General features: G+C 36.5%; 1 protein-coding gene across 1 annotated transcript in view; it reads left to right on the top strand.

Moving 5' to 3' along the window:
• Window positions 1-8,640, top strand: part of LOC127853349 (plexin-A2-like) — a 37,806-nt gene extending 29,166 nt beyond the window's left edge. Inside the window, exons 2-6 of the mRNA XM_052387806.1 lie at window positions 2,724-2,805; window positions 6,520-6,636; window positions 7,212-7,334; window positions 8,007-8,211; window positions 8,573-8,640. Coding sequence (XP_052243766.1) covers window positions 2,797-2,805; window positions 6,520-6,636; window positions 7,212-7,334; window positions 8,007-8,211; window positions 8,573-8,640 — 522 coding nt within the window. The 5' untranslated portion in view covers window positions 2,724-2,796. The remainder of the gene's footprint in view (window positions 1-2,723; window positions 2,806-6,519; window positions 6,637-7,211; window positions 7,335-8,006; window positions 8,212-8,572) is intronic.
• The last annotated feature ends 3,801 nt before the right edge of the window (window positions 8,641-12,441 follow it).

Consider the following 12,441-nt stretch of genomic DNA (forward strand, 5'->3'; position numbering starts at 1 on the left):
TACATGTAGATAGCAATGAGGAGAAGTGCCATTCACAAGAACCATAACCCTACACTATCTTAACCCTTTGCATGCTGGGAAATTTGTCGTCTGCTAAAATGTCGTCTGCTGAATTTCTAAAATTAGCATTTTCTTCGATTTTTTTTCAAAAAATACTATCAGAATAGCAAACAGTTTGAATCCTGATGAGACGCCACGTTCTATGTTAAATAAGAGATATTGCCCTTTGTTGTTTTTGTATGATGTAACTTTTCAGGGCTTTATCTCAAATCCTATACAAGATTTCATTAGGAAACTTCATGGGTGTATAAAGGGTGCCATGCATGAATTTGATGAAAATGAAGATATGTCCTGCATTTTTGTCCCCTACCAGTTTCACCGGAGGGGACTTGTGGTTTGCGCTCTGTGTGACCGTCTGTCTGTCTGTCTGAGAGTCTGTCTGTCACACTTTTCTGGATCCTGCGATAACTTTAAAAGTTCTAAATATTTTGTCATGAAACTTGAAACATGGATAGATAGCAATATGGACATTATGCACGTCATTTCATTTTGTTCCTACGTCAAAAATTATGGTTGCTATGGCAACATATAGACTAGAAATACTGCTGAAAATGGTGGTTTTCTGGATCCTGCGATAACTTTAAAAGTTCTTAATATTTTGTTCATGAAACTTGCAACAACATGGATAGATGGCAAAATGGACATGATGCACGTCATTTCATTTTGTTCCTACGTCAAAAATTGTGGTTGCTATGGCAACCATAAAAAAAATTTAATGGTGGAATTTCTGACAAATTTTGGAGCTGGTAGGGAACCATATTGCTTGACAAAAGCCTTGTTTTAGTAAGAGTTTTCTAGAAAAAAACTAACCAATCAAAATGTGGACTTTACACAAAGCTTATTTTATTTTAAAAATGAGGACTTGACATACAATTTATTTACCATTAAAGTTATGACTTGATACACAATTCATTTGATCAAAATAAGACTTTGCATACAAGTATTTTCAAAATAAGACATTTATCCAAAAAAATCTTAGCAATCAAAATGAGGACTGGCCATGAATGACATTGATGAAAATGAAGACTTTTCCTGCAATATTTTTTTAAATAAGAATTTTCTCAAAAAAACTTATCAATCAAAATGAGGACTTTGCACAAAGCTTATTTTATTATAAAATTTAGGACTTGACATACGCTTGAATTACCATAAAAGTGAGGACTTGATACACAATTTGTTTGATCAAAATAAGACTTTCCTACAATTAGTTTTTTTTTCAAAATAAGAACTTTCGCCAAAAAAATCTGTAAATCAAAATGAGGCCTCTACACAAAATTGATTTTATTATAAAAGTGAGGACTTGACATCCATTTGATTTATCATAAAAGTGAGGACTTGATGCACACTTTATTTGATCAAAACGATGACTTTCCCTACAATGAGTTTTTTCAAAATAAGAACTTTTTCAAAAAAACATCTTAGCAATCAAAATGAGGACTTTGCACAAAACTTATTTTATTATTTAAGTGAGGACTTGACATACAATTGATTTATCAAAAAAGTGAGGACTTGATACAAAATATATTTTATCAAAACGATGATTTGCCCTACAATTAGGTTTTTATGCCCCCGGATAGAATGATCAGGGGTATATTGTTTTTGGCCTGTCTCTCATTGTATGTGTGTGTCTGTGTCTGTCCCAAAACTTAAACCTTGGTCATATATATATAGTAACTTTGAATATTTTGTTAAATTTTGTGTTTAGATCCTTTTTAATTCTAAAGTATCAAGGCTATTGCTTTCAAACTTCAAATACTTTCTTACTATCATGATGGTACTGTACCTGGAAAGTTGAATTTGACCTTGACCTTTAAATGACCTTGACTCTCAAGGTCAAATTAATACATTTTGCTTAAATTGCCGTAACTTCTTTATTTATTTTCACATTTGATTCATACTTTGACAAAACAACACTTACTTGACATACCACAATGGACTCGACCCAAACCATCCCACACACCCCAACCCATAATCCCCCCCTCAATTTTTTTTTCTTTCTTATTTTTAAAAGATTATCTATTAAATGACCACACACCCTCATTATACCCCCTCTCCATGATGGCTTACTTTATACTGTCAAGCACTCGAATAGTCGAGCGCGCCGTTCCTAGACAGCTCTTTTTTTTATGCTCATAACTTCTATGTGGCTTCAGATGTAACCTCCATATTTGGTATGCATGTGTATATTGACAAGGCCTTTCCATATGCACACAAATTTTGACCCCTTTGACATTGACCTTGAACTTAGGGTCCGGGTTTAGGTTTGTAAAATATGCGTTTAGGTTTTGAAAATGCTCATAACTTCTATGTCGCTTCAGATGTAACCTTCATATTTGGTATGCATGTGTATATGGACAAGGCCTTTCCATACGCACACAAATTTTGACTCTTTGACCTTGACCTTGAACATAGGGTCCACATTTAGGTTTCGAAATCTGTGTTTAGGTTTCAAAAAATGCTCATAACTTCTATGTCTCTTCAGATGTAACCTTCATATTTGGTACGCATGTGTATATAGACAAGGCCTTTCATTACGTACACAAATTTTGACCCCTTATACCTTGACCTTGAACTTAGGGTCAGCGTTTAGATTTCGAAATCTGTGTTTATTTCCTTATTGTGTTGTAAAAAATGACTGATGAAAGCTGTTTTGTACTTTGCAGATGATGCTGAGGTGTAGTTAAGTCATTAGGGAAAGAACTTGACAAAACCAGTTCCTGTATCATTTCCTGGCTTATGATGAAGGTGTGTATTTGAAATTTTTTGTGTTGATGTTAATTATGTGTGAAGAAAATAAGAAAATACCATAATTCATCATTTGTTCGGAGTCCGTCCGGACTTCCACCATCATAAGTTGTGGAGGACGTACACTTTAGTGCACACCAATGGTGTGAGGACTTACTGTCAGTGCGAGGACTCTAGTCCTCAAAATGTTTTCATTTATGTTAGTTTTGTTGACCAAGCAGTGCTTTGCACAGGATATTTTTCAGACGCCCCGGGGCCATTAGGGGTGGGATAGGGAGGGCAATTTCCTGCATACGCTAATTGTTTTACATTAACTTATGACGTTATTTGGTTTGCAGAGTTTTTGCGTGTTTTTTATTGAGACAAAGAAACAATACGAAATACATGAAGCACTGTTCATTTGAAGCTAAGAGTAATTCATGTCGCATTAACATTAAAATTGGGAAGCGAGTTTCGGATTACAAATTTAACTATTTTAATTTGAGAAATCAACAAAACATTTATACATGTCAGGGTTCGACACTAAGGCACGTCCAACAGACATTGTCTAGTAAGATCGGTGGTCGGGCTAGTTAAACTGCGGGCTAGCTTGTCCGACTGGTCGTACATGAAAAAATCTATAATGATTAATAGAACTATAACTAACTGCTGTGAAAACCTTTTTTCTTAATGTGTAAAATTACTCTCGTATCCGTTATTTACATCAGAACAAAACTAGCGTATATAAATAGACACGGAGCATTCACATGATTCATCGCTATTTTTAGACGCAAAGGAGGGCTTCCAGCAGAAATTGCTTTTTCCATTGGTCAAGTTGTCATGAATATTAATACATTATCTGCAGTGTCGTAAACCTTTACAGCATGTTTTTACGACTTCTATCGAAAATCGGTTTCGTCAATGCAAACATTTTGGCGTAGCAGACGAAAGAATGTAATTTAAAGAATGGCTTTGTTCAAGTTCGGATTTTCGTCCGAAAAATCAGTAAAAAAAGAAGAATCCGTCAGTAAAACTGACAGGAAACTTGAATATAAAAAAAAGAAAACGTCAATTTTATCCTAAATGGAAAATTGAGTTTCCATGGTTTGAACTTGACGAAGAAAAGCAAAAACTGTTTACTCTATGCATCAAAATAACTTTCTGGTGTTCACTGATTTTTTTACTGATAAATCCTGATTAAACAGTTACATGACACAATTGTGTTTATTTGCAATGTCATTTATGGTCTAGTATACATCAGATTCGGGCTAGTAGATTTTAAGAAGAGCTGGTCCGATGGTCTTGCTGTAAAAAAGTTAATGTCGAACCCTGCATGTAGTTGTGTATAATTCAACAATAATTTGTTAAGAGGCTTTATGAGTCCAATAAATGATTTGACAACATTATGCATGAAATGCACTATTTCCACGAGGATGTATTGAATGCCTACAAGTGCTGTTGCTCTTGGAAAGCGTGCGCTGTCATCGGTTATTGATTTTCCAATACAACAACGCTCCACCTTTAGGTGGGCTTAAGTTGGGTAAAAAAAAATCAAGTAATTGACAGATGATGGTAAATTGGCTCTCAAAATATTCACAAATTTCGCTTTGATCTGAAAAATGGCTAGATTCAATTACTGAAAAAACTCTAGTACACTAATCGGTAAATTTCAATCGCACTGCAGACTCTGATTTCCAAATTCAAGCGCCTCGGCGAGGGACCATTAAATGGCTTGTGAAAAGCATTGCCTAATCTTACATCATTTTAACAAAAACATGCATTGTCCTCAAGTTGACTGCTACTCACGGTACTCATACACAAACACATTGTGTTATAAGGTCAATATCTTTGAATCCAAATTGGTTTTGGATTATCGTGACGCATAGTTAGATCCAAAAACACGCACATATGGTGTTGTGTTCTAAACTGCTTTGGGGTATATTTCACCTAAGGTGACAAATCTTGTTATACACAAAACTGTTTTAATAAGAAGGCACCTAAACTATGTATAATTATTTTATTAAAGGTCTACCGAACACTGCGTCAAGAGATTGGTTATTTTACAGTCTTAGTTTAATCACACCTCTGAAGATGGATTTCATAAAATTAGAATAAAAACAAGTCGTGCAAGAGAGCAATAAGTTCTCACACATGACCTTTTACAGGGTTTATTTGTTTTGCTGAAGTCCTCACAATGCTGTTTCACATTCCTAATTTTTTATGCAACCCGGATGGAAAGATCTGCGGTATATTGTTTTAGGCCTGTCTGCAGTGCCTGTCATTGTGGCATTGTGTCAGTCATTGTATGTGTGTGTCCCAAAACTTTAACCAAGGTTTAAGTTTTGCAATAATTTTGCAATAATTTTTGCAATATTGAAGATAGCAACTTGATATTTGGCATGCATGTGTATCTAAAGGAGTTGCATATTTTGAGTGGTGAAAGGTCAAGGTCATCTTCAAGGTCAAAGGTCAAATATATGGGGGAGACATAGTGTTTAGAAAAGTGCCATGCATGAATTTGATGAAAATGAAGATTTGTCCTGCATTTCTTTTTAATAAGAGTTTTCTCAACAACTCAAAAGCTTATTTTACATGTATTATAAAAGTGAGGACTTGACATAAAATTGATGTACCATAAAATTGAGGACTTGATACACAATTGATTTGATCAAATAAGACTTTCCATACTATTACTATTTTCAAAATAAGAACTTTATCAAAAAAATTCTTAGCAATCAAAATGAGCACTGTCTATGCATGACAGTGGGGAAAATGAAGACTTGTCCTGCAATATAATTTTTTTTTAAATAAGAATTTTCTCAAAAACCTTATCAACCAAAATGAGGACTTAATTACACAAAGCTTATCTTATTATCATTTTGAGGACTTGACATACAATTGAATTACCATAAAAGTGAGGACTTGATACACAATTTGTTTGATCAAAATAAGACTACTCATTTTATTAGCTCGGCTGTTTTCGGAGATAACCCGAGGTATTGTCATTCCCAGCTCGTCGTGTTGTCCGCCGTCCGCCGTAGGCGTCGTGCTAAAACCTTAACATCTCTAAAATCAAAGTGCTTCCACCTACAACTTTGAAACTTCATATGTAGATGCACCTTGATGAGTTCTACACGACACACCCAATTTTGGGTGACTAGGTCAAGGTCAAGGTTACTGTGACCTCTAAAAAAGCCAAACAAAATTCTGACAAGCTTTCGCAGCCGAGGGTTGGCACCCATTATGCGGTGCTCTTGTTCTCCTTCTATTAAGCTGATACTGTAAAAAGAATGGTACTCAAGAAAGTATTTGTCACATGGCTACTTACTCATCCTGCACTGTGAGATAAAATGATGTAAATTCATAATGGGCTTGAGCTCATCTGTTTTCCATTGTTGATTATCTGACCCCATGTCATGCTGTTCAGGGTCTGACAGTAAGAAGCTGTTTAACCCTTTACCACTTAGATACGTATTTTCACGTATTTGAAGTCGCTTAAAAAGTTAATTTGAATTTTAGACCTTTCTTAATAGATTCAAGTTTTTAAGGCTTCGACTCCAAACCTTAGATACTGATTAGCAACAAAGTTGCTTGCAGGCTGTTCTGGTTTTATGCTGTTTGCTGTTTGCACATTTTCACTTTGCTTCTGATGGGGAAAGGCTTAACTAATAATATTAGCCCACAATTTTCTATACAATCCTTATCTGACACATTCTGGTTTCCTGCTTGTCATAGAGATCTGCTTTTGGACTTAAAGTTGCACGAGCTGCACAGAGAGTACGTTTGGCTGCAAGTGGTGCCATGTTGCGGGGACTGCGTGTCAGTGATGCAGCACCAGCCTGCCCGGATCAGGTAATTTAGAGAGACTCTCATGTCAAAATCAGAAATATACTTTAAAGCCTCCCTCTAAAAGATTGGAGCATATGAACCTGGCTTTGTCGGGCTATCTGAATTATAAATTTGTAGAAATATAGATTGATAGGGTGTGAAACAAGATATTTTGTCTGTCATATTTAATGCAGAACATTACGCCCAGTATGTACTGGTAAGTTGCCAAAAGAAATGTTGATCAAAGTAGATCAAACAAATAATCTTATGGCATGCAAAGCAGTAGAAATTTATATAATCTGACAGGAGCTGCATGAAATCATATTGTATTATAGTTTTGTTAATCACATAGCCACAGCATTGGGATACTTATGGCTTTCAATGAATGAGCAATAAACGGAAAGAAGACTGTGCGTGTGATGAATGAGTGATGGAACGCCTGCATTTTAGGAGTGTAGTTGAATACAATTAAAATAAAGCGAAAAAGGTTATTAACCTTTTAGATGGTTGGCTTACAGAACATAGTTGAAGCGATCAGCAAAGAGCACTCTAGTTAAGCACATGTGACATTCCATTTTACCAGTGAGTGTTTGTTATAGACTACAGCTGCAGTTCGATCCCCTGTCAAGTGTCCACAATTGGAAACTACCTCCTATGACACTGACGTGGTTGTACATTCCGGCCAGAATAAGAGCATCAGTGTACGTGTGGCGGACATTCAGGTATGTAAAATTTTTATGGATTGAAATAAATATTTGTTTGTTCAAGACTAGTAATCATGCATTTTACTGGTTTATTGCTGATGTTGGCTAATACTTCACAGGAAATTTTAGTAGATGTACTGACAGGCATCATATAACTAAATCAATGAAAAAAAAAGAGCAAACATTCCAATACAAACAAAGATATAGCAAAGATTATGTGCAATACCTTATTTTATGGAACAATGTCTAAAATATGTCGAAACTTTGTTCTTCATTTGAAAGTTTCTTTTAAAAAAGAGCAAAATTTTAAAGTCTCATTTCACACTTTTAGCCACATGTTAGTCTCATTTGACTTGTTTTTGCCACATTTTCAAACCTCATTTCACACTTTGTGCCACATTTTAAAGTCCCATTTCTTACTTTGTGCTTCATGCAAAAGTTGCATTTCAAATTTGTGCCACATTTTAAAGCCTCATTTCACAGATTGCCACTTTTTGGAGTCTCATTTCACACTTTGAGCCACATTTTACACTCTCATTTCACATTTTGAACCACATTTTCCAGTCTCATTTCACACTTTGATCCACATTTCAAAGTTCAGACTCATTTCACACTTTGAGCAACATTCTTGAGTCTCATTTCAGATTCTTTGCCATATTTTGGTGTGCAATCTCACCTGCTTTCTTGCAGCCAGACCAGATGGACAATGTCCTCTGCCTGTTCACGTACAACTGGGAAGTGAAGTACTCCACATGGAAAATCACGTCCTCCAACCTCGAGTGTGAGGCTCTCCAGTTTGAGTTCTCTGATGTCATGTTGCCCATAGTAACCGCTCAGTTCACCGTGACGAGTGGGAAGAACAGCGTTCCATTGGATAATCCACAAAATATCAAAGGTGAAGTAGCCTTGAGGTTTGATACCTTTTCGAATTTATAAAACAGAGACATGTGACTGGGTATAACATCATTTAATATTTTAATGACAGCTTATTTGTTTTTGTTTTACTACAATCAAGGGTTATTGTTATTATTCTGCGATAACCTTGTCTCACGGCCTAGATATGATCAGATGAAATTAATTTAATGCTAATTATGCAAGCCTTTAGGAATAACAACTTTTATTACAGGTTTATTTCAATTCTACATCTGGATATTACTCTTCTCTATATGATATGATGGCCTTGAAAAAAGTAACAAAACAAAACATACTGTTACCTTATCTAAACTGTGGTATTAAACTTTTTATTCCATTTCTAGTCCGCATCTACAAGTGTGGTACCATGGTAACCAACTGCAGTCAGTGCCTTAGTATGGACCCGGAATAAGAGTGTAGCTGGTCTGTGGGTGCAATTCACACATGCTCCCTGCAGACTCTCTGCCCTGCCTCTGACTGGCTCGACCGCTCAGCTGTCTGTCCCAACCCTCAGATACTCGGGGTACGTGTGGCCATGATGCAGGTGTGTAAAGTGTCGTCCCATATTAGCCTAAGCACAGGCTAATCGGCAATAACGTTTTTCACTTTTATTGAATTTTGAGTTTAAATGAGGTATTTTCTTAACAAAAATCCAGTTCAGGCAGAAATTGTAGGTTTGAATTAGTCTATGCAGACTGTATAGACTAATCTGGGGGGCAACATTCCACGCACATGCATTAAGCCCCATTTTTCCAGAGTGAGAGACATTTGGAAATGCTTATTAAACCCCACTCCATTTAAGAATTACAGTACTGAAATAATTTGGGCTGTCTGTCTTCCTGGGAGTTCATTAGGTTAAATTTTTCATTTATTTTTAAATAAGCAGTCCTCATAGGCTTATCAGGGACAACATTTTCTGCCTAGACTGGATTTTTGTTGAAAAGAGACAAATTATCATCCCAAATTAGCCTGTGCAGACTGCATAGACTGATCTGGGACGCATGCATTAAGCCAGGTTTTCCCAGAGACGGACTTATAGACTTGTTTTTTATGAGCCTAGGGTAAGTTACAAATTTGTATACCAAAAAAACTCGTAATAAAGTTTGGTATTTTTGTTGCATCAATTCTGTAAGTATGTTCGCACACATAAACTGGTCTGAAAATCTTCTGTATGCACTTGCAAACATTCAACAATAAAACTTAATGCAATTTTCTTTATGATATCAAGATGTCAATTTGAGATTTTTAGCTTGGCTGTTTTCGGAGAAAACCCGAGGTATTGTCATAGCCAGCTTTTCGTGTCCTGTCGTCCGCGTCATGCTAAAACCTTAATATTCTGTCAAGGTTTTGAACATTGGCTCTAAAATCAAACAGCTGCCACCTATAACTTTGAAACTTCATATGTAGATGCACCTTGATGAGTTCTACACGCCACACCCATATTTGGGTCACTAGGTCAAGGTCACTTTGACCTCTAAAAAAAATAAAAAATTCTGACAACCTTTCATTTATTCAAAAATGCACCCACAGCGGAGCGTTGGCACCCGTTATGCAGTGCTCTTGTTATAAAAGTGAGGACTTGACATACATTTGATTTATCATAAAAGTAAGGACTTGATGCACACTTCATTTTATCAAAACGATGACTTTCCCTGCAATTAATTTTTTCAAAATAAGAATGTTTTCAATAAAAAATCAAAGCAATCAAAATGAGGACTTTGCACAAAACTTATTTTATAATCAAAGTGAGGACTTGACATACAATTGCTTAATCATAAAAGTGAGGACTCAATGCACAATATATTTTATCAAAATGATGACTTGCCCTACAATTATGTTTTTTGAAAATAATAAATAACCCCACAATACTCTTATCAATCAAACTCAAAACTTATTTTATTAAAATACATTTAGTCCAGACTTGACATACAATTCTTGGCAAGCATGTCGTATTAATCATTTCCTAATAACAATAATAAGATGGATAGTTATGTAGATTGATGTTGTGATTTTACATGGCTTTCGATTCTGTCATGCAGGAGATGTTGCCAATGATTCACCATTAGAAGACATGATGGTAACGGTGGCCCAGAACTCTGCTCAACTAGAGTTCTAGCAACATTCTGACATGCTCACAAACAACAAAACATATTACCGGGTAAGGTATTTGCTGAGACAAAATCTCTGGTTCTCATATGCAATCATTCTTGTTAGCTCGGCTGTTTTCGGAGTAAACCCGAGGTATTGTCATAGCCAGCTCGTCGTGTCCGTCGTCATGTCGTGTCGTCCGCTGTCCGCTTGGTGCTAAAACTTTAGCATTTTGTTAACCTTTTGAACATTGGCTCTAAAATCAAAGTGCTTCCACCTACAACTTTGAAACTTCATATGTAGCTGCACCTTGATGAGTTCTACACGTCAAATCATTTTTGGGTCACTAGGTCAAAGGTCAAGGTCACTGCGACCTCTAAAATAAAATTCTGACAAGCTTTCATGTATTCAAAAATGCACCCGCAGCCGAGCGTTGGCGCCCGTTATGCGGTGCTCTTGTTCAACTTCATAGCGGACATGGAAGTTATGACAAAGGCTGGTGATGCCCCAGATGCATCAGAAGACATTAATTTTTATGCCCCCCTTCGAAGAAGAGGGGGTATATTGTTTTGCATATGTCGGTCGGTCCGTCTGTCCGTCGGTCGGTCCGTCCACCAGATGGTTTCCGGATGATAACTCAAGAACGCTTAGGCCTAGGATCATGAAACTTCATAGGTACATTGATCATGACCGGCAGATGACCCCTATTTTCAGGTCACTAGGTCAAAGGTCAAGGTCACAGTGACTCGAAAGAGTAAAATTGTTTTCGGATGATAACTCAAGAATGCTCATGCCTAGGATCATGAAACTTCATAGGTACATTGACCATGACTGGCAAATGACCCCTATTGATTTTCAGGTCACTAGGTCAAAGGTCAAGGTCACAGTGACTCGAAACAGTAAAATGGTTTCCAGATGATAACTCAAGAATGCTTACGCCTAGGATCATGGAACTACATAGTTACATTGCTAATGACTGGCAGATGACCCCTATTGATATTCAGGTCACTAGGTTAAAGGTCAAGGTCACAGTGACCCGAAATAGTAAAATGGTTTCCCGATGATAACTCAAGAAAGCATATGGCTAGGATCATGAAACTTCATAGGTACATTGATTATGACTCGCAGATGACCCCTATTGATTTTGAGGTCACTAGGTCAAAGGTCAAGGTCACAGTGACAAAAACATATTTACAAAATGGCTGTCACTACAACTGAGAGCCCATATGGGGGGCATGCATGTTTTACAAACAGCCCTCATAAATATGATGTCCTCATAAATATAGCTAATCGAGAGAGGCCCTCGAAGTGTTTTCTGTGGTAACTACTGCGTGTATCATATTTTTGAATAGAAAATTTCCTTTCCTATCTATATCTGCGTATTAATAGTTTTGTAGTAGAGAAAGGACAGCGTTATAATGATGTCCTCAAAAACCACGTTAAAGTCATGGTCCCCGGAATGGTACCTATACAAACATGTGTGTGCACGTGTGTGTGTGTGTGTGCGTGTGCGTGCGTTTCGTGCTTGCCTGCGTGTGTGTGCGTGCGTGAGTGTGTGTTTGCCTCTGTGTATATGTGAGATCGTGTGCGTATGTGCCTGTTTATTATTGAATTCTTGTTTAAGTATGTGTTCATATCTTGCTCTTATGCGTAAGTGTGTAAGAAAATCAATTTCATTGATGTTCAAGTAAGAAAATGCCAGTTCCTTATTCGGCTTGAATAAGGAATAAGAAACTGGTTTCTTTTTCCTTATTCAGCCGCGAATAAGTAACTGGGTTATAAATAAAAACAAACATGTTTAAATGTACAAGATTGCAGTTTTATATCACATACATGTAAAATAATAGTATATGCTTTAGGTTTTGTGGATGTGAAGTTTGTATTCGAATTAGAAAATATCGGTTTGGTTTAAACAAAATATCCTATGCAAGCGCGAAGAAGAAACATGAATATGTAATGTAATACATACAGTCAATGTATTCGAGTTATTCTGTTTTGATTTGCTTTATAAATTTTGCATTATTTTTCTTTAAAACCCTGTATCAGATTTGTTACGCGTGAATTAGCTCTATAACTCGGTGTAATTCAAGTGCAACGACTTGCGATTAAGGGCCACCCATTTGTG

The sequence above is a fragment of the Dreissena polymorpha genome, chromosome 12 (assembly GCF_020536995.1).
Source record: "Dreissena polymorpha isolate Duluth1 chromosome 12, UMN_Dpol_1.0, whole genome shotgun sequence".
Taxonomy (NCBI): domain Eukaryota; kingdom Metazoa; phylum Mollusca; class Bivalvia; order Myida; family Dreissenidae; genus Dreissena; species Dreissena polymorpha.